The sequence below is a fragment of the Trichosurus vulpecula genome, chromosome 2, assembly GCF_011100635.1.
Source record: "Trichosurus vulpecula isolate mTriVul1 chromosome 2, mTriVul1.pri, whole genome shotgun sequence".
NCBI lineage: Eukaryota > Metazoa > Chordata > Mammalia > Diprotodontia > Phalangeridae > Trichosurus > Trichosurus vulpecula.
In genome coordinates, this window is record NC_050574.1 from 413,818,662 (window position 1) to 413,841,777 (window position 23,116).

The 23,116-nt window shown below is 38.0% G+C and overlaps 1 protein-coding gene across 1 annotated transcript in view; it reads right to left on the reverse strand.

The window, feature by feature from the left end:
- Positions 1 to 23,116, reverse strand: part of MID1 (midline 1) — a 155,694-nt gene that overhangs the window by 45,526 nt on the left and 87,052 nt on the right. The window contains exons 4-5 of the mRNA XM_036745630.1: positions 6,253 to 6,360; positions 729 to 877 (exon numbers count right to left, since the gene is read on the reverse strand). Coding sequence (XP_036601525.1) covers positions 729 to 877; positions 6,253 to 6,360 — 257 coding nt within the window. The remainder of the gene's footprint in view (positions 1 to 728; positions 878 to 6,252; positions 6,361 to 23,116) is intronic.

Here is a 23,116-nt window from a genome sequence, read left to right on the forward strand (position 1 = left end):
TTAGATGAATTCGGTCAGGCCTCCCAATTGTCTGATTTGATGTCTTTGGGAAAAAAAGATGTGTCCCAGGGATCCTGTAAGGCTAAATCAAAGGCTCATATCAGCATTGATAGTGAGGTCACTGACATACTACAAGACTTTCAGGCACCTTGTAGAGGGAGGGTATTTATTTTAAAAAGAAATGGTTCGTTAACGGAGGTTTGTGCTTCTTTTTAGGGCCAGCTCTAGTCTAAACCTCTACAATCAATAATAAAACAAATTTCATTCAACAGAGATAGCAGCAGCTGGTGTGTGTGTGCGTGTGCATGTGTGTGTATGTGTGTAAAAAACAGGCCCCAAATGGAACACAAAATTCTCCTCCCTACTACCTGTTTGAATCTTTTTTTTTAAAATGTGAATAAGATTGACTCTGAAGGTCGAAATAAACAATGTTTTTGTCCATCACAAGATTTTTCTAACATGGTCTTATTATATTTCTACCTGGGTGACTCTAGTCCCAAAAGCTGAGCACCTCATGACTACTACTGAAAGGCCTTTGACATTTCAAAGCAAAGCTTCTACAGCATTGAACAAAGCCATTTCAAATCTCTCTTCTCCCTAGTATGCAGCACGTGAATCTAAACAAAAGGCAAGCAAAGGGCATCAAGAACCCACTGACTGCCCTGAGAGAGAATTGCCCCTTGTATGCACGGCAAGGGAGTTTCCCAGTTGCCTGGCCACCTATTTACCTTTCAGTGATATTTTTAGCTGTCTGTAAGAATCGGGCATGATCATTCTCCTTCAGCGACTGTTCAGCTTGGGAGATGAGGGATGTAGATCGTTCAATGCACTGTTTGCAGTTTGCAATCTGCTGGGCCAGTTTTCGAAGTCTCACCACCTTGGATGGAGAGAAGGAGAGAGAGAGAGAGAGAATTAAAATCACAACTGTGTGCTACACCTGGCTACACACCCCTTTTATTTTTCTGGATAGAGTTCTGCTAATCTGTTGGGTAAAGGAAACTCTTAATTTTGAATCGCTTCCCTGATATTAAAAAAAGATGTGGCTCATTTGCAAATAAGAAAGGGTGCCAGACTTCTTTAGCTTTCCATCAATTCACTTGGTGATCTCCAGACACACTTGCAAGTTGTCTCTATCTATGTTTTTTCAGTTGAACTATGAACATAACACATCCTTGGTAGGTGTGATTTTAAGATTAAAGCGGAAAAAAAAAATTAAAAAGCTCTTTGAGATCCTGAGGTGAAAGTTGCTAGAAAAGCATTAAGTATTATTATTTCCTCTCAAATATGTAAAGTGCATGTGTTAATTAACAAAATGGGAGTGTTTCTTTCCACTGATTAATTTTTTCCAAGCTGAGAACATTAGGGAGAGCCAAAACAAGCACAGCTGGTCCATTTCCCCTCACCCAGGACGTCATTTCCTGGCACTTTGTGCTTTCATGATAACTAAGGACTATTTTGATAAGCATTTCCCTGCAATGATGAAAATGCACATTTGTTTCACAACCTTAGTGCCATATTCCTACCTTTTATTCCTTGGAAATGACCCCAGAATATTCTTGGCAAAAACCATTGCTACAATCCAAGATAAAACCAAGGAAGCACACTTGACTTTAACCTTTGGTGCTTAAACTATCCAGGGAGGTGACTTTTTTTTTTTTTACTGACTAAAACTTGAGTTAAAAATAGACAACTAATTGGCACTGACATATGCTTAGGACCCGGATCTACATACTAGAGGTCTTGGCAGGTCTAGAGATAATAGTGCATTGGAAAATAGGACAAGGTGAAAGAATATGGAGGAGGCTACTTACTCTGTGTTCCAGAAAATACTGGCTCAGGCTTCCTCCAAAATTCCTTTAACCTCTAAAAATTCATGTCATCTTTCTCACCCTCACCTAATTTCTCATAGAAGAAAAATAGAGCAGGAAAACTATAACTTTAAGTCTTGGAGGAACATTAAGACCTGGTTACATATTATAGCAAAGAAGGAAATGAATGTTCAGTTGATAAGAAACAACATTTTTTTGTCTGAAGATAAAAAAAAATCCTTAAAATGAGAACCCTGCTAGTGTATTAATAGATTTTCTGCCTAGGGATAGGATGAGTGCTGAGTACAAGGGTGGACATAAAATAGATGCTAAAATATGCTTACTGAATTGACTACAGTTTGGCTTCTACTGCTCCCTAGAGCTCAGGGTGGAGGACCATCTTAAGGATCCTAATATTGATTATTCTGAACACCTTTTTTATCTTTATAAGACAGGCTGACATTTTCTTCAACCAATGAGAGAAATTCCTGATAGTAATAAAAGATAATGTTTCCTTACACTATGTGAAGGATACTTGGAAATATATTAAGAGACAATGATAGATATGGTTCACCATAACTTTTCCAGGAAAAATTGGCAAAAACTTGTAGGGCCAGGATACACTATTATTGAGATAATTTTGTGTCAATACCTCTTTCTTCTTACAAACAATAAAGTCTTTCACTAATGACATTGGGCAGACTGTGAATAGGACATTCACATACTCCATGTTGGCCTTCCTTAAAAACATATAAATATATATATATCTCCCCTCATGTCAGTGAGAGTTACGATGCCTCAGGGAGAAGAGAGACCCAAATCTTGGGAGAGTAGAAGTGAGTAAAATTTAGAGGCTGTTTTTGAAATATCCTAGGATTGCTCTTCAGAGAGTAATTGGGGAACACGATCTTAAAATGAAGAGGCAGAATGTCAGAATAAGGTACTGGATGCTGCCCTCAAGGGTGTGATTTTTCCTAGACAGATCATGGACCTTTTGCAGATAGCTCTCTTTCATCAGATAATCAAAAAGTTTATATTTATATAGCATGTATGCACAAATACATACATATACACACAACGTACATGTGTATGTGTGCACACACATGCATATCTACATGTACACATATCCATGTGTGACTACTTTGCTATAGGAACAATTTCATTTTAAAACCTTAGGACACAAAGTAAAATCCTTAATATGTGTCTATATACCATGGACTATTACTCACTTTTTTTCTTCAGGAAATAAGTGCCTCTTAAAATCTCTCTATGACTATCATGGCAACATTTTATCTACTATGGTTGATTTCCAAACTGAGATGAAGCATATTTCATGCAATTCTCTATTTGCTAGCTTATTATACTTTATATCTACATTAAAAGCCCATCCCAACTCTCATATGTGTGTTATAGGAAACTTAATTCATGCCAGCCATCTTCAAATACCAGCAAATCCTCCCAAGATAAGCAAACCTTTCAGTGGGAGATGTGGCATATGGAAATGGTGTTTCTCTAAGGTTTTGGATAAGCCCAAACAGACATTTTTGCTCAAACTTTCACCTACACTTTCTCAACTGCACTGAATTTTGAAGACTCAGTGCATACCAAAATGAGTTAAGGCAAGGGACTATTTCCATTAGTTGAGGTCTTACTCATTTATCACATTTTATAGCAGCCTGGAAATTAGAAGTAGGCTAGTCAGAATCTGGATTTCACCATCAACTTCTGACTTAGCTTTGTGCATGCTGACACAAATGAATTAAACTGGTTTCCATGGAATTTATGACAGCTCCTCTCTCAGTTTCTCCACATCATCGATGACATTTGCTCTAGGAATGCCTATTAGATTAGATCTCAGTATTTGCTAAGAGAATTTAATCACATTGCCTCCTACGTATCTGACATCTTTTGAATTGGGATCTCAAAGATTGTGGTTTGTAATATAGCAGCCTGGCTAGTGGTTATTAGAGCTGAGCCTACGCAAAAATGTTGTAAATAAAATTCAATTTTACATCTTTAATTCTATTCAACAAACTACATACCAGAAACTGCTAGCCATTGAGGATTCAAAGGCATATGAAAGTCCCTGATTTCAAGAAGCTTATATTCCATTACGAAGAATCCAAACCAAGAAAGTGAAGAGGGAGTGTATTCCAGAAATAAGGGCCATCCACATAAAGGCACTGAATATCATAGACATCTTCTGCTGGTTGGCTCACCCCAACTTGTGTGCCCCTTCTATGTGCTCCATCCTGTCTCCTCTCCCAATACCTGCACATTGTCCTTCCCTGTGCCCCTTTAAGCAGCAACTGGGACCAATATCCCACATACAAACTTGTTTCAAAAGGACAAAATATTGTAGGTTTATGCCAGTTAGTGTTGCTATAATTCTGACTTCTTGTCAAGACAAGGTTTCCTTGATTTTGGACCATTCCAGTTAAGATCAACAATTTGTTTTTTCTCCAGCTCTTTAACTAGTCCTCCTTTTGACTATCCTAATCTGGTATGAAATTGATGACTATGCTTGAGCTATCTCTATTGGGATAACTCCCACTCATGGCTATTGTATCAGATCATCCCCTCCTGTAGTACCCAATGGTTCTAGGCAGTCAAGGGCCATTTAAGCTTTGCCAGGCCTCTCCTAGATGAATGGAACATCACCACTAAAAGGGACCTAAAAGATCATCTTGTCCAATCCTTTAGCTAATAAATCAGGTGACTGAGGCACAGAGATTTTAAGAAATTCCCAATACCATAACTGCTAACAATCTCATAGAAGAACTCTACTTAAGTATCTTTAATTGGTACTCAATGCTATCTATAGCTTGCCATTACTATGCTCAATTCTTTCCTTCTTCTTTAAATTTCCTTATGTATATTGCATATTGTCTAAACTGGACTCTCTGGTTCTCACAAGTTGACAATTACATAAGAGAAGTAAACTAATCTTTGTGAATGGGACAAGACTGTAGAGAAGACTGTACAGGACTTTCTTTTCTTTCCGGGTAATAAATTTGACTTTATAGCAACAATGTTTTGGTTTTTTTTTCAGGCCATTCTTCCTGCTACATTCAACAAAGACATTTATATTTTTAGACCATATGAACAAAACAATGGAAACTTTTCTTTTTTTCTCAAAAGAATAAATATAATGGTAGGAATTTCAGGCTAGTAAGGAGAAGATTCTGACTTTATTTCTCACCAGTGGAGGAGCTAGTCTGGAGCTCCCTTCAATTCAGCCAGTGAAGAGAGAGCTGCCCACATTGGTTATGCATAGGACTTGACATGTTACTTGTTATTTTCAGCCATATGTAGAGGGTTAAAGTGTTTTGGACAGTTTGAAAGGTTTAAGGCACTAAGGAGCTGATATTTAGTACACGGATGGAAGAAGAAAAACAAATTTTGGCAATGATTCAATACTGAAGCTCAAAGTTATTATAGAGATGATATTTTAGAGGCATCATTGTTTTGTTTCCATTAAAGTGATGTCCTAGATAGGACAATTTGTGTATGGAAAAAGAAACTATTAATGATGGTAGAGTCAACCGTTGACTGTAGAATAATTTCCAGATGGTGATAGTATCTTGATAGTTTCATGAATTGTTTAATCTACTAGTAAGTTTTTAGGCCATTCTTCCTGCCATATTTAACCTGCAGACATACATTTAGGTTACATAGGTAAAAGGCAATAAGAAACAAAGGACAAAATTAAAGAATTCTTTTAGATAAAAGTTGGAAATAATTACCTTCTGGGCTGTGATCTCCTTTTACCCCTCACAATGTATAACAAAAGATAGTAGATACTCAAAAAATATTTGGTGACTTAAATAAATTTATTTAATTCAGAATACTCTGACACTTCAGGGCATCTATCATCACAGATACTCTTTACACTAATATAGACTATGATCTTGTCTAATCCTCCTAACTTTGTCAATTAGTATTTATTAAGTATTTACTCTTTGCCAATTTTGTAAAAATCTTTTCCATGGTACTTCAGAATAATGGTGTATGATAGAGAACGGGTTTTTTTTAAAATACTATGATCAGAAATTTTACAAATTTCTTGGTTAATTGCTTTGACCTCAAAATTTTAAATTTTAATGAAATGTATTTCTTGTTGGTTTTCAACATTAGGTACTTTGGTAAGCTATCATAGAGATGTGATTTACTTTTTTTTAAGTGACCAATAGAAAAAGAAACATAAAACTTCTAAATACCTTGGAGCAACGATGAAAAGAAAAGAGTGAAAACTTTGAATTTCACCAGAAGATTCTAAATTGAATTTGGGACAACACGCAATGGCTAGAGTTAATATATTAATTTAGGATAACTGATTTTTGTGAATAGCTTCTATAATGAAACTTTTGGGAGGATAGCTGTGCAGAAGATGGGGAAGGGAGGATATTTATCCAGAGGAAATATTCAACAAGAGATATCTTACCTTCCCTTCTTTGATTTTGGTTCCAATAATTTGGCGTCTCTGTTGGATGATTTCAATGAGTAGGTCACATTCCTCCATCAGTTTGGTTTCTTGTCGTGACGCATTGACCTAGAAAATGAATCACAATGGTCAGTGCACATCTGGATTTTATTTTCAGTCAATGTTTACTTTGGCTCTGTGCAACATGTTTCTGGTGGCAGAACATGCATCTGAAAAACTTTTTTTTAAACTTTAGCTTTCCTTCTTATAGTTGCTAGCTTTGGGGAATTTTGGTTTTCTCTTGGTTTTCCTCTTTTTAAAAGTTTCTGAAATTTGAAACTAATAGAAGTAAGGAGCTAATCTGAAGATTTCATTGTGGTTAGACTAGTGTGAATATCCTTTCAGCAAATTTCCTCACATCATTCCAAAGAAATGTTTTTTAATTCTGAAGTTTAGCCCCATAAATAAGAATTCAAGTTAGGGGTTTAGAGGCAAGGTTACATTACCATAAATGTCATTAACACCTCCTTTATATACAGACCTTAATTAGTCTGACTTTCTGCCTCCCAGAGGCAACATAGCATTATGGATAAAGAACTGAGCTTGAAGCCAGGAAGACCTAGGAGTTCAAGTCTCATCTTTAACACATATTGGCTGTGTTACCCTGGGTAAATCACTTTAACTCTCAATATTCTGGGCAATTCTCTAAGACTCTTAAGTTGTAGAGAGAGCAGCTACCCACCTACTGGCTTTGGCCAATGGAGCTTCCTCACCAGGAAGATCACTATAACAGTAAAATGATAGATCCCTAATCCTACTCCCTATTGCAAATAGATCTTGTGATGGCTGAATTTTAAATCTGTTAAGTATGTAATTTTAAAAAAATAGGGCTTGGCACATTTTCAACTGCACAAAGTTCAAGAAAGAAATCACATCATTCTAGTAAAAAAGGGGGGAGGTATCTATTAAAGCTTTGGTTTGTACTTCAGTGAATAATCTTATTTTCATTGATGTCTTTTGTTTTGACGTCATATTGATTTCTGAATATATCTTCCTCTCTCCCGTCCAATGAACTATCTCTTAGAGCAGAGATTTTAAAAGAAAGAGGATGAGAAAGCAGTTCAGGAAACCTAACCAGTATAAACCATGATAGTTGACAGTTATTATACTTTACTGTAACCATACAGTTATTGTCTTATTCCACAACCACAGTTCCCTTTTGCAGGAGGACGGGGACATGAGGAGGTGCAAATTCTCAACTAACTTTACTTTGGATGCTTTCAGCTTTCATTTGCTTTTTTATCTAAGAGAACACATGTGAACTTTATAATCAGGTGACTATTAGTCACCAGACAGGGAGAAACACTTAGAATATACTGTTTTCTTTCATGAAAAGATAGTTTCGATATCTTTGCTCACAGATAACAAGACAGAAAACACAGCTGTGAGAGATGAAGATAAAAGTTCTAAATCATACTATTTTGGCTCAAGCCTTGTATGAGCTTTCTTCCATTGGCACTGGCCTCAAAACAATGAAGAATTATTGCAACCTCGGCAATTCTGGTGCATCTCTGGGAGAGGACATAGCCCAGCAATGAAGTTTTGATTTAAGATATTGTATTTAAGTTAGAATGATTTTGTTTTCTAAAAACTAAGTAAAGCTAGATATGGGGAAGAGGATGAAACTTGAGAATGTTTCAACTGCTGTTAAATTAAACTCTGGAATCTCTAAAATACCTTCAATTTCACTCCTGTCATCAAGGAACAGGACTGATAGGGAGTAGGAAAGGAGGTCGCCCTGAGGAGATGACTTGGAGATGCATCATTATCACTGAGAAGAAGCTGTCTCTAGATGATCTGCACTCAGTAAATCACGTGGGACTTTGGCTTACAGAAAGGCATGAATGAAAAAGGGCATTCAATGGAACCATGGGAACATGAATAGAATTTTGGGGTCTACTTCTCTTAGCATTAATTCCACTTTTCAATAATTCATTTCAACAAATATTTACTAAATGCCTCCTGTGTGCAAGATGACAGGCAGTTTGGCATAGTGCCCTAGAGAGCCAACTGGGTGTAAGTTCTATTTATGACACATTCTGATTATGTGGTGGGCACTTCCCAACCTCCTAGTGCCCTAGGCAAAGATTTTAAACTACAGAGAAGGTGGAGGGTGTTTCTTCCCATCAGAGTTCTCTATACTGATGATACTGTGTTAGCACCAGGGATCAGAGATGACAAAGGACACAGTCCTTGCCTTCAGAGAACTTAGAATTAAATGGGGAACAAGGGAGAAATGATCTGACCAGTACGAAAATAAGTATGATGCAAAGTAAAAATATGATAGAGAAAATGGAGAGATGAAGATAATGTGCTTTTTTTTTATAAAAATGCACCTTTCGAGTCTTTGGAAACAGTTAGATGCCTATTTTGATTATTTTAAAATGTTGTCACCATCAGTATTCTTCCCATTTTCCATCTTATTGCCCTTGAATTGACTGTAATAGTGTGTCACTGTTAAATGAATAAGATATTGAATCATATCCATAATAATGACAACGATAATGACAGCATTTACAAGAATAATTAGATAATAATAGATAATAATAGCTACATAAGTTATCATTTAATTATATCATATTACATAATTATATAATATTAGCTTGATGATAATAATAATAATAACAACAATAGCTAGAGCTTTTAGGTTTACAAAGTTCTTTGCTTGCATTATCTCATTTAGTGCTCACAATAATCCTGGGAGGGATGTACTATTCTTATCCTCATTATCCTCATTTTATAGATGAAGAAACTGAGGCTGAAAAAGGTTAAGTGATTTGCCCAAGGTCACAAAGCAGGCAAATATCTAGGGTAGGATTTGAATTGTCTAGCTCAGGGGTGGGAAACCAGCACCTGGAGGCCACATATGGCCCTCTAGGTCCTCAAGTGCAGGCCACTGCCTGAATCTAGACTTCACAGAACAAATCCTCTTCATAAAAGGATTAGACTAGACTGTAGCACTCCATCCACTTTACTATCTGGCTTTTCTAGATCATCTTAAAGCAGAAAAAGTGCTAGAAAAAAAAGAGCCTGAGGATTTGGATTCATTACATAGGGGCAAATCCTTATTCTCACATTTCTGGGTTTCAATGTCCTCTTTGTAAAATGAAGGGGTATTTGGACATGGCCAACTTAGGAATTTGTTTTCCTTGAATGTACATATTTGTTAATAAGGGTCATGTTTTTCTTTCTCCCATCCACAGAATGGACAAGAGGGAGAGGAAAAAAACTTATTAATTGAAAAATAAACAAAATCTAATTTTAAAAATATAATGAAAATATTAACTAGAAAATATTTGGGATCCCTTCTGGTTCTGAATACTATGGTTCTCAATAAAACACTTTTTACCTGTCAAAATGGCTTTTCCTCAAGAGCCTGGGTCTTCACCTTGGCCATAGAATACTGTGGTAGTTTGGATCAGCCCTAGGTAATCTTAAATTCCAAAGTCCTCAGGTTGTGGGTCATTGTGCTATTAAGTCAAAATGCTAATTTAAGTTGTATCACTGGGCCCAATATGACTTGAATTTTGGATATTCATTTACAGGATTTCTTGGGAAGTCTTTTTTTGGGGGAGAGGGAGGGGTGTTGAACAGAAGAGTCTGAACTGATGGTTTCATTGTTTCAGGGAGTTTCCCCCAACTCCCTCTACCTATTTAATCAAACAATTGCTCTTTACCTTATAGCTTTATAGGACTACTCAGGTCACTGAGAGTTTAAATGACTTGCCCAAAGCCAATATTTGTCAGTGGTTGGTCTTGACTGCTAGGGAGGCTCATTAACCACTACACCATGCTGCCCCTCTGGTCTGGGCTACTTTTCCAAAAAGTTGCTCATCAATTGTTATGCAGTCCCAAATAAATTTTTAGAAATACAATATCATAGCTTTTCGCATAATACAGAAATTTCCCGGTGGCATTTTCCAGACTTCTCAACCCACAAACACCAAAGACAACATAGCAGGTCAGTGGCAAAACTGTTGGACCTGGGTGAGAGGAGGGCACGGTCCAGCCCCAGCCTCAGTGCAGTGGAGGTGGTATAGCAGCAGAGGCAGTAGTGGCTGCTTCCAGAGCTCCAGGCCCACGGGGGAATCAAATGGCTGGTTAGAATTGGGGTGCAGGGATCTCTTTGCTGGTACTGAGGCAGGGTTCTCTTGCTTTGCCCTGCTTGGATCTGGGTTGCAGTCCTGGTTGGCAGTTCTTGGGGGAGGAGGAGCACTGGTGTGGTAGAACTTGTGGTGGATGCGGAGAGGGAGTCCTCCTGGTAGTTACATGGCAGTGTGCTTGCACTCACAGACCAGAGCACAGGCCAGGGGAGGAGAATCATACCACCTCAGAGTAGAAGTAGCTCTGAAAACAGCAGGGCAAAACCCCTGAAGTTTGGGATAAAGCACTCTCTACTTTGGAAGCAGTCACACCCTGACAAAGAGCTCAAAAGTCAAGTAATTGGCTGGTAACATGAGCAGACAGCATAAACGGAATTAGACTATAGAATCTCACTTTGGTGACAAAGAAGATCAAAACATACAGCCAGAAGAAGTCAACAAAAAACCTCCAAGAAAAATATAAATTGGTCTCAGGCCATGGAGGAGCTCAAAAATGATTTGGAAAATCAAGTGAGAGAAGTAGAGGAAACATTGTAAAGAGAAATGAGAGTGATGCAAAAAAAATCATGAAAAACTAGTTAACAGCTTGCTAAAGGAGACCCAAAAATACTGAAGAAAATAAAACCTTAAAAATAGACTAACTCAAATGGCAAAAGAGCTCCAAAAAGCCAATAAGGAGAAGAATGCCTTGAAAGGCAGGATTAGCCAAATGGAAAAGGCGGTCCAAAAGATCACTGAAGAAAACACTACCTTAAAAATTAGAATGGAGCAAGTGGAAGCTAGTGACTTTATGAGAAATCAAGAAATTATAAAACAGAACCAAAGGAATGAAAAAAATGGAAGACAATGTGAAATATCTCATTGGAAAAAACCACTGACCTGGAGAATAGATCCAGGAGAGATAATTTAAAAATTATTGGGCTACCTGAAAGCCATGGTCAAAAAAAGAGCCTATATACCATCTTTCAAGAAATTATCAAGGAGAACTGCCCTGATATTCTAGAGCCAGAGGGTAAAATAGAAATTGAAAGAATCCACCAATCATCCCTTCAAAAAGATCCCACACCAAATTCCAGAGTTCCCAGGTCAAGGAGAAAATATTACAAGCAGCTAGAAAAAAAAACAATTTGAGTATTGTGGAAACACAATCAGGATAGCACAAGATCTAGCAGCTTCTACATTAAGGGATCAAAGGGCTTGTATTCCGGAGGTCAAAGGAGCTAGGATTAAAACCAAGAATCACCTACCCAGCAAAACTGAGTATAATAGTTCAGGGCAAAACATAGACTTTCAATGAAATAGAGGACTTTCAAGCATTCTTGATGAAAAGACCAGAGCTGAATAGAAAATTTGACAGGGTCAAAGGAGAAAATTGAATAAAAGTGGACAGGATAGGATGGAGGGAAATATAATTAGTCTTTCACAACAGAACTATTATGGAAGTGTTTTGCAAAATGATGCATGTATAAACTATATTGAATTGCTTACCTTCTCAAGGAGGGTGGGTGGGAAGAGAAGAAGGGAGAGAATTTGGAACTCATAGTTCTAAAAACAAATGTTAAAAAAATTGTTTTTACATGCAAATGGGAAATAAGATATACAGGCAATGGAGTATAGAAATATATCTTGCCCTACAAGAAAGTAAGGGGATAGGGGGAGGGAAGTAGGGTGATAGAAGGGAGGGTAGACTGGGGAAAGGGCCAATCAGAATACATGCCATCTTGGAGGGGGAGGTAGAAATGGGGAGAAAATCTGTAACTCAAAATCCTTTGGGAATGAATGTTGAAAACTAAAAATAAATTAAAAATAAAACATTTAAAAAAAAGAAATTTCCCCAAACTTGGAAATATGAAATCCCCTAAATATAATGCAAATTCTCTGAGGGCAGTCTTTTCTTTGTAATTGTTTCTCTAGAGCTCTTCCCTTGGGGTTCTGACCACGGGCCAGCAGCACAACCCACAATGGTACCAAGGAAGCTATGCTCAGATATCCCCAAAGAATATCCCTTCTCTCCTCTGACTCTCTTTACCTTATTATGGATAAGATAATCTTTTGTTAACTGTCAGGTAGATTGTGTTTTGTTTTGTTCTGATCTCAGACCTAAGCTAACAGGTCTGGCTTAAGAGCTTTAAGTTCATAAGAATTCTAGGTTCTTAATATTTATTAAACTGACTGTAATAAAAAAAAATATTCTTCATGGGATTGAAGACCTGAAGCTGGGAGGGACTATAGTAGTTAGTCACCTGGTCCAGCTTCTTCGTTCTACTGAGGTTCAGAAGCATTAAATGAATTGGGTCTTACAGCCCATATGTCAGAAGCATGACTTGGACTCCAATGAATAGAGTTCTTTGCTTTTCTTTGAAATCAGAAAAATTGACTCACTGTGAGTTCTTTTAACTAAATCTTTATAACTCCAATATATTTTTATATTAAAAAGTAGTATGTAATTATTTAAAAGTTATTCTAATAATGTTAGTAAGAATATTCTACTGCAGAGAATTTCCCTACTGTTGCTATACAATTATTGCTCATTTAACATTTTGTGGAGAATTCACACAAGGCAAGTGCTCAGACAGAGGTCAGAAGAAGTGATACAAGGATTCAAGATCTCTCTGAAGAACTTTGGAATCAACTGGGAAACATGGGAGACATTGGCACGGGACCTTCCAGAATTGTGCGCCTGCATCAAAGATGAAATTGTGCTCTATGAGCTCAAAAGAAATGTGAGATATGCAAATTAAGAGGCATCTCCACTCCAAATGTTCTTATGGACTTTTTGTGCCCAACCTGTGGGTAGAACCTTCTGAGCTACTATTAGTCTGATCAGCCATAGTTGTAAACACTGGACCTTGACCCTGAAATATTGATGTCATTTTGGTGCTCTTTGAGCATAAAGGACAACAACCATAGTCTTTACAGATTTAATTATTTGAATATTATTCACATAGAAAACGCTACTTCAAATTACTGTATGGCACTTGATTATTCCATAGACACTAATGTCTTTACAATCAGTCATGTTGATTGATTGTGATTTCTGAGCTTTATCTTTTTATTCAGAAATCTGTGAAGATAATAGAAATATTTTGAGGGACAGAGAGTGTGGTAGCTGCGGCATCCTAAATTTCCTCTCTTCCATCGCACTCATACAAGTTAGGCTACTTTTTCCTTATGGCATTAGAATTGTCTTTGAGATATGAATGGCTCATAGGACTAAGCTTTGGGCCATTAATTTAGCATTCTGGTCACCTGGGTATAAAACAAGAAAGACAAGAGAAACTGGGTCACCTCCCTGAGTCTCCAGACTCTTGGTCAGCAACATGAACAACAATGGGAATGTGTGTTCAGCTGAATCAGTAGGTTTTTTTGGAGGGGTGGGGTGTTGGATGTATATATATTTTTTCCCTGCTCTGAAAACCTTTCCTCTGCTATGGCTGAGTAAGCCTCCTTTTGATAACTGTTTGATAGATTATGATATCTCTTTTCATACCCAAATTATCAGAAGACTAGCATGAGTCAGGGCCAGCCCGTGTAACAATAATGTTGCTTGCAGCTGCTGTGGGGGGTGTAAGACCAATAAAACAGCACACAGGAGGGCTGCTAGCACAGGTTCTTTGATCTGCTTTTCTAAAGGAAAGCAACTTTAAAGGAGTCAACAATCTTACTTTAATCAAACACACACATATGTACATATATATGCATATATATGTATGTGTATATATATATATGTACACACACACACATATATACATATATACATATACCATTCACTTAGTTCAGGGGAAAAGTCAACACGCTGAACGTCAGAGCAAATACAAACAGAAATTATAAGCAGAAATTATATAAACAGAGCAAATAACACAAATCAGCAGACAGGGCTTCTGTCTGTCCATAGCAACACAAACATAGTTACCAGGGAGAAAAAACACTAATGTCTGGGTTTTCAAAGCTGGGGCAGGGCTCCTTAACGGCTACCCAGAGTCTTGTCTAGCTACATCACATGAACACTCTTCCCAAGGGTGAGCCCCAAAGCAAAATGCTAACCTCAGAGTATATATGCCCTTCTTCAGGGTCAGGGGGCATCACAACCCTCATTACCCAGGCTCATGTGACTTAGGCTTCCACGTGACTTAAACAGGTTACATAGGCCTATTAATGGATGAGAAAAATCTTCCCATCAAGCAAAAAAAATACATTAACAATACAGCTCACTACAACCAACTTGAAATATTGGGAACCACAGTCTACCCTTTCAGCTTCATATTTACCATCCCTATCTATAGCTCAAGCTTGGGTATATAATTGTAAGGGAGATGAGAAGAAGGTGTCATTTCTTACAACTATGTAACCCCTGCAGCCTGAGGCCCTTTTAGGAATTTGTGTGTAAGTGGGGTATCTACAAATCAGGACTTGACTTTTCCACTACTTCAAGAAGTCAAACTTGACATGAATGTCTCTAAGATAAAAATCAGGAAGCAGGTTACCCTACTCCTCAGTATCATACCTTCTTGCTCTTGCAAATATCATTAAATGTCCCTCAAGGCCCAAATCATTCACAGATTTAATGTTAAAATGGACCTAAATCTCATCCCTTCATTTTTCAGATGAGAAAAGTGGGGCCCTGAAAGGGGGACGTCTAATATCGAAGAGATAGGAGGTACGGGAACCCAGATCCTGCTGCTACCAATTCTGGCGGCTAGGTGGTGCAGTGGATAGAGCGCTGGGTCTGGAGTCAAGAAGAGCCAAGTTCAGATCAGCTTTAGATACTTGTCACTTAACCTCTGTTTGCCCTAGTTTTACCAATTGTAATATGGGGGTAAAAATAGCACCCATGGCTGTTGTGAGGATCAAATGAGATAATATTTGTAAGGTGCTTATTAGCACAGTGTCTGGGGCATAGTAGATACTATGTAAATGCTAATTATTATTATTCACTATACCATTTCTCTTTTTAATCTAAGTCATTTTTGACTCTTTATGTTTGGTCACTTTTACACATAAACATGTTAGATGAACATTTCACTTTGCTCTCCCAAAGTCACTTAGATCTATCCTTTCCCATCTTGGTTTTGGTTAATTCTTTCCTGGACTTAAAAAAACTATTTTCTTTCATTCCTTCCTGCAAACAGTTTTGTACCTTTTTAGTAACTCTCCAGCAGCTAGGTGGCACAGTTGATAGAATGGCCCAGGGCTGGAGTAAGCAAGACTCAACTTTGTGAGTTCAAATCTGGCCTCAGACACTTCCCAGCGGTATGACCCTGGACAAATCACTTACCCCTGTTTTCCTCAGTTTCCTCATTTGTAAAATAAGCTAGAGAAGAAAATGTCAAATTACTCCAGTATCTCTGCCAAGAAAACCCCAAAGAGTCAGACATGACTGAAATGACTCAACAAAAACAAATCTCCAGTCACCTTTTTTAAAAAGTATCCATCAGCATTAAATTTCTACCAAGCACCATTGTGTTGCCTCATTTTATACCCTATATATGATATATGATATATTTATTCAATTTTTAATATGTATATCATATGTATTCAATTTTTGATTCTGGTTTTCAAGAACACTCAAAAGGTGACCCCCTGCTAACCCAGCTACTTGTCTTCTCCGGCAATCTGCAACCTCTGTTTCAGAAGAATAACACTTTTGATCCACCTTTGAAACAATTGTTCAATGACTTCTTGTGGTTTAGTCGTTTCAGTTGTGTCTGAAACCCCATTCAGTTGTGTCTTGTGACCCCATTTGGGGTTTTCTTGGCAAAGATACTGGAGTGGTTTGCCATTTTCTTCTCCACCCCATTTTACAGATGAGGAAACTGAGGCAAACAGGGTTCAGTGACTTGGTCAGAGTCACACGGCTAGTAAGTGTCTGAGGCCAGACTTGAACTCACAAAGAGGAATCTTCCTGACTCCAGGCTTACTACTTTATCCACTTTGCCACCTAGCTGCCCTAATCAAGGATTTACCGGGTGCTTATTATTTAAGACTGCTAAGCATTACAGGAAGATGAGGAAAGTATTATAGAAGCATAATCCTAATAAGTCTCTTTCCTACACTCACCAATCTGCCAGCTGACCATATCCCCTTGATCTTTTAGAGTCTGAGCATGAGGGTGAAATATGGATGTCTGGAAATGAAGAGAGCGATTGCCTATTTCTTACTCTACCTGTTTTACCTTGAAGGCCCCATACCTTAGCTCTGCCTCAGCACTGGGTTTACAAATTAAAACTGGGACTGGTCCAGCAGATCTGTCTCGCCTGGCCTTGCCAGTCCTCCCCCGTAACGTTATTTAACTTTACAAGAAACGAATCCAATCAACAGTCTCTGTGGCTGAATTCCTCACACTTCCCAATGAGTTTTCAGCCCTTCGTGAAGACTAGGAGAGATTTAGTCTCTCTCCTATTAATCAAGGAGAATATTAATGGGTTAGTTAATTCCTCTGGAATACTTGGTCCATGGACCCTATTTGAAAGCCCACCTGTGTCCAAAGAATATGACTGCCATGCTGGCTAAGGAAGCTCAGTGGTGTTAGAGTATTTTGAACAAGATGCAGAGTTGCAGGAGCAGTTTATTTTCTCCTTGTCACATGAGTATAAACATGAAAGGGATTTAATTACCCATGCACATAAAAGAGGACTATGTCTGTGAAATGTTCTCTCTCAGTCTGTAAACTACTCCTATGGTATTATTTCTAAAAACTTGCCCTCTTAATTTGACTTGTCTTCAACTCTGCAACAGGATATTCGGTATGTAGTGCAAACATGATCATGTTTCAGGCATACGGGGGTGTCGAGCATTGAGAAATATTTTCTGAAAAATGTAGACACAAATACTAGCGTGAAAATATGTAATGCCACTTCTCACACAGACAACTGAATATACATTGGAGAGTACAGCCATCTTCTCATCTGAAGGCCCGCTAGATCAGCAGGGTCAAACTCTTTCTATTTCTTCTTTACTGGACCCTGTTGTTGATGTTATTTTTCAGTCATTTCAGTTGTGTCCAACTCTCCCTGACCCTGTTTCTGGGTTTCCTTAACAAAGATATTGGAATGGTTTGCTGTTTCCTTCTCCAGCTCATTTTTACAGATGAGGAAACTGAGGCAAACAGTGTTAAATGCCTTGTCCAGGGTCACACAGCTAGAAACTATCTGAAGCTGGATTTGAACTCAGAAAGATGAGTCTTCCTGATTCCAAGCTCAGAGCACTATCCACTGCGCCACCTCACTGACAACTAGTGGGCACTGACTTCACTCAAACAGAGTCGTTGTAGTTTGAGGAATACGATGGAAAACCGGGCAGTAGCGGGTCATCTCAATGGGAAACTTGCTAGGTGGCACTGTGAATAGATGCTAGGCCTGGAATCAGGAAAACTTGAGTTGAAATCTGACCTCAGAGATTTATTATCTGTGTGAGCCTGGGCAAGTCACTTAATCTCTGTTTCCTCAACTGTGAAGTGGGGATAATAGTAGTACCTACCTACCTCAAAAGGGTTGTTGTGAGGATTAAATGACATAATATTTGTAAATGTACTTTGCACAGTGCTTGAAACACAATAGGTGCCTAATAAATGCTTGTTTCCATCTTTCTTTCCTTCCTTTTTTTCTTTCCTCCATCCCTCCCTCCATTTTTCTTCCCCCCTTGCAAGTAAAGCCTCAATGCTTCCTTGCTCCCCTGCCCTCAGCTGATGCTTGAAATTCCTCTCTCAGATCTCTCTGTTCCTTAAATAGACAGTTTCAATCTATTACAAGGTCTAAATCTCTTTGAGAAGGGCAACACTTTAAGCTATGGACGCATGGAAAATAGATTTCAAATTCAACATTAACAGGTTTGCTCAAGACATGCCATGTTTGGAAATAGTATGCAGGGGTTCTTAACCAGGGCCCTGTGATTGATACACACACACACACACACACACACACACACGTGAGTACGTGTATATGTGTATATATATATATGTATATATATGTACTATTTTTCAATATAATTGACTTCCTCTGTAATTCATATATGTATGTGTATATACATATAAAATATATATAGCTTTTCAATATAATTGACTTCCTTTGTAATGTGTGTATGTGTGAGTGTGTTTATGTGTAAAAAATATATAGCATTTAAAAACATGAATGGTCCATAGGTTTCACCAGACTGTCCTGAAATCCATGACACACATACCAGGTTAAGGTTCCTGTAGTGCATGATACATCTCTGCATAAAACCCTTAATTTCAACTCCTGATTTCAAGAGGAGTCTAAGAAAGGGTAGGACTCTCATTGAAATGATGCCATTATACCTTTCTTCCCTTTAGTCTTCTAACAGAACACTAGCATGGGAGTTGGGGCACCTGGATTCGTGGGATGGCTTTCTCACTAATAGCTTGGGTGGTCTTTGGAGAAACAACTTCATGTCTTTGGCCATCAAAGTCCTTGGCTGCACGTGAGGGCACTGGATTGGAGCATCACTACAGTCAGAGGAAACTCCTAGGCAGTATCTGGTCTAACCCCTTCACTTTACAGTAGTGAATTAGGTCAAAGTAATGGACAGAGTTAGCGGCAGAGGCAGGCAGTTAATTGAAGTCCTCTGATTCCAAGTCATGTTTCTGTTTGTTTGTTTCCCTCAATTCCACAGTGCTCGTGTATGTTTAAATGAGTCAGAATTTATCCTATGTTCTTTGATTCCACATTCTGCACTCTTTTCCATTGATAGGACCATGCTGTCTCATCATTAGTAGAAGCAATAACAAGTATTAAAAATTACTAAAACTACAACACGTGGTTTTGTTAAGTTATTATTAGAAGACGGTGGAAGGACGTACTTCACTGGCTGTGTTTTTGAGAGTTCCACCATATGTAGTAGCTATGTTGCTTTATTATAATGGAATGTTACTTTATTTCTGCTCTGTGGTATCTCAAAATAACCACCAGAAATCTCATGAAAAAGTCTTCCAAATTTCAAAGACTGAAGTGATTAGGTTGCAAAAGGCTATAAAAATGGCTAACTACATTTGTGTTAGATGGAGACCAGAGGTGAGTGAATTACTTAGAAGAAATAAACACCCTCAGGCTATACATTAGGCAATTCAAAGTAAATAGCCACTTTTAAATGTCTCTGTGGATTAAAAATGGAACAAAACAAAAACCTTTAAACAGATTTATTTTCCAAGTGTTACATTGTGTTAGTCCATCATGAAGATTTTCATGAATAATTTTTAGTAAAAAAGGGGATTTTATTTTTTTTCTACAGTCCTTCTGGCCCCTTGACACTGAGTAACTTGTTCTATCACTGGCATCTCCTGAATTTGTCCCCTTCTTTATTACTACTGCCACCCCACTCTAGTTTGGGCTCTTGTAAATTATCTCTTACAGGATCTAGTGTAATAGCCTCTTAAGTATACTCATCACTTCTCTTTCTACATTTACTACTGGTCAACTATTTTCCTAACACACTGCTCTGATAATCTCAGTTAAACTCAGCAAACATTTATTAAGGGCTTACTACATTCTAGGTGGCACAGTGGATAGAGGTTTGGGCCTGGAGTCAGGAAGACTCATCTTTATGAGTTCAAGTCTGGCTTCAGACACTTACTAGTTGTATGACCCTGGGCAAGTCACTTGACCCTGTTTGCTTCAATTTCCTCATCTACGGAAATGAGGCGGAGAAGGAAATGGCAAACACTCCGGTCAGTATCTTTGCCAAGAAAATCCAAAAAAAGTGGTCAAAAAGATTCAGATACGACTAATTGACTAAATAAGCAACAGCAACAAAATTAATTATTTTCTTTCTTTTTTTATTAATTTATTTTTAACCTAAATTCTAAAACTTAAATACACAATAAGAAAAGAAAAAGAAACATTATAAACTTAAATACAAAAATAAGAAAAGAGAAAAAAAGCATTGTCATGTGCACAGCAAAATGTAAGAGGATTCAAAACGTACGACAATAAATTTCAATTTCAAAAAAGCCTATATAATAAATACTACACATTGTGTTCAGAGCCGTCCATCTTTACTTCCTTGTAAGTTTTCTACAAAATTAATTTATTATTATACATACTCCAGTACCTCTGCCAAGAAAACCCCATATGGGGTCATAGAGAGTCATGACTGAAATGACTGAATAATCCCAACAATAGTACAGGCACTGGACTAGGTGATGGGAATAGAAGGAAAAGCAAAAACAGAACCTATCCTCAAGGAGCTTATGTTCTAACATACACAACATGCAAAAAAACTGTATTACATGCTAAGATATATTTGGAGTGAATTGGAAGTAATCTCAGAAGGAAAGTAAAAGCATTGAGAAGGAATGAAGAATTAAGACTTAAGCCGATACATGAAGGAAGCCAGGCAGTGGAGATAAGGAAGCAGGAGGATAGCCAGTGAAAATTCAGAATCAGGGACGGAGTGTCTTGTGAAGAAAGGCCTTGACACTGGATCACAGAGTACGTAAAGGGAAATAAATTATAAGAAGACTGGAAAAGAAAGGGCCAGGTTATGGAGGGCCTTGTAAGCCAAACAGAAGATTTTACAGTTGATCCTGAAAATAATTGGGAGTTATTAGATTTTATTGAATAGGAGGTTGACACGGTTAAAACACATTTTGGAAGATCACTTTAGTGGCTGAGAAGAGGATGGAATGGAGCGTGGAGAGACTTGAGGCAGATGTTGAAGGCCGATCTACCCTTCGCTTCTAATTGTTCTTTGTGTAGGTTTAATCTCTACTTTTGGCCTTCTCTATGATCCTACACCATCGAGGTTTCTCCTTACAGCTACTCTCAGGTGGTACAGAGGATCATTCCACAGTGAGAAAACCTTGATTCAAGTCCTGCCTCTACTACTTAATACCTATTTGACTTTGGACAAGACATTTAACTTCCCTGGGCCTTGGCTTCTTCATCTATGAAATGAAAGCATTGACCTAGCTAAGGGGTTATTAAACTGCCTTTTTGTCATGGATCCCACTGGCAGTATAGTGAAACCTGTGGACCCCTTCTCAAAAAAATGTTTTTAAATGTATGAAATAAAATACATACATAGGCTTGCAACCTTTTTTTTTTAGGCTTGCAACTTTTTTTTTTAAGTTCACTGATGCTAGGTTAAGAACCTCTGGTCTAAGGTGTCTTCTAACTCTAAATCCTATGATTTCTGGATTTCATCGATGCAGTAGTCCGCCTGTTCTCAATTCAGATAGTCTTTTTTTTCCCCCTGTGCTTATTGACGTTATGAAATTGGTCTTCTGCTGCTTTCTACTTTGACTTGTTTCCCTAGCTCCTTCTCTTTGACATTCTTCATACCACAGTGTAGTGTGCTTTTCTCGCTAGCATTCTTTCCTACCATCTAATTCCAATAGCAAAATCTTTTGGCTGAGAGCTCCATGTCATGCTATGACAAAATCATTTCTCTGTTCAAAAACCTTCCATGGCTCCCCTCTACCTACTAAATTTAATTCAAATTTTTGGAATTCAAAGTACTCCATACTCTATATTAACCTGTCTTTCTGGCTTTATTTCTTACTATTATGTATAGCCTATGGCTCTATCTAAATCTGAATAGTGGAATACCTGATATCTCCTTAACGTACCCCATGCTCCCTGTCTCAGTGTTTTTGCTTATTCTGTTCTTCTGTCTGCTATGCTCTCCCTTGCTGATTAGGTTCTAGATCACAGGTACCCAGACACAGAATTGTAACTGAAAGTTCTATAAATAGGGGCACCCTGGCCTCCACCAATCAAGAAGTATTAAATGCTTACTACACGCCAGGCACTGTGCAATGCGCTAGGTATACCAAGATGGGCAAAAGCAGTGTCTGCCCTCAAGGAGACTCCATTCTAATGAGGGCGACGACATGTGTATAAATAGGGAGATACATGATGCCTACAAAGTAGATAGAAGGTAACCTTAGAGAAGCAAGAATCAGAATATTTATAAACCTCACCATAACAACAGGGAAGGCTGACCAATTACAGAACTTTCACACCCAATTTAATCTTGGCAGTCTATGGAGAAATATCTTATAATAGACTCTTTTAAAGGAAGGTTACTAAAACATGATACATCAAGGACCCCATTGAGAGACTGGAAAAGCGATAAATAATGGCCAGCAATCTACAACTTGAATTTCAGCATGAAATTGACGGTACACTTTCCATATTGCTTTTAATTTTCACATATAGAAATGCATGACATCATCCCTGCTTCTGTATGAATTACTTTAACTCTTGACTCTTTGGAAGTTTGATTTTTTTTCCCCAGGAGAAAAACTGTCTGGGTTCAATCTCATGATTTTTCAGCTTAACACCACAGAACCTATCTCTCTCTGTTTTCATGACAAAAAATATTCCAAAATTTCAAAATAAAGAGATAATTAGGTATCACATAATTCATTCAGAAAAACAATGAACTCGCCCCTTCCTTTCTCTCATTAACTTCATATTTTAGGAAACAAATGATGAGTCCTTCCTTCTGGGTCAGGGCTCAAAGAATGAGGGAAGAAAACCTCATCAATTAATCTGTCATTGGGTCTTTTCAAATAAGTTTCCAAAAAATTCAGACTTCCCATTACATGCTTAACCTCTCCTTCTTCCTCTACCAATTGGGCAAAAAGCCTCCTGACTTTGTCTTCATAGAAATAACATAAATGATGAGCATTATTTGCGGGGGTGGGGCGTGGGAGCGCATGGTGGTAGCGAGGGAATGGTATTTGGGCAGGGGAAGGTAGGCAG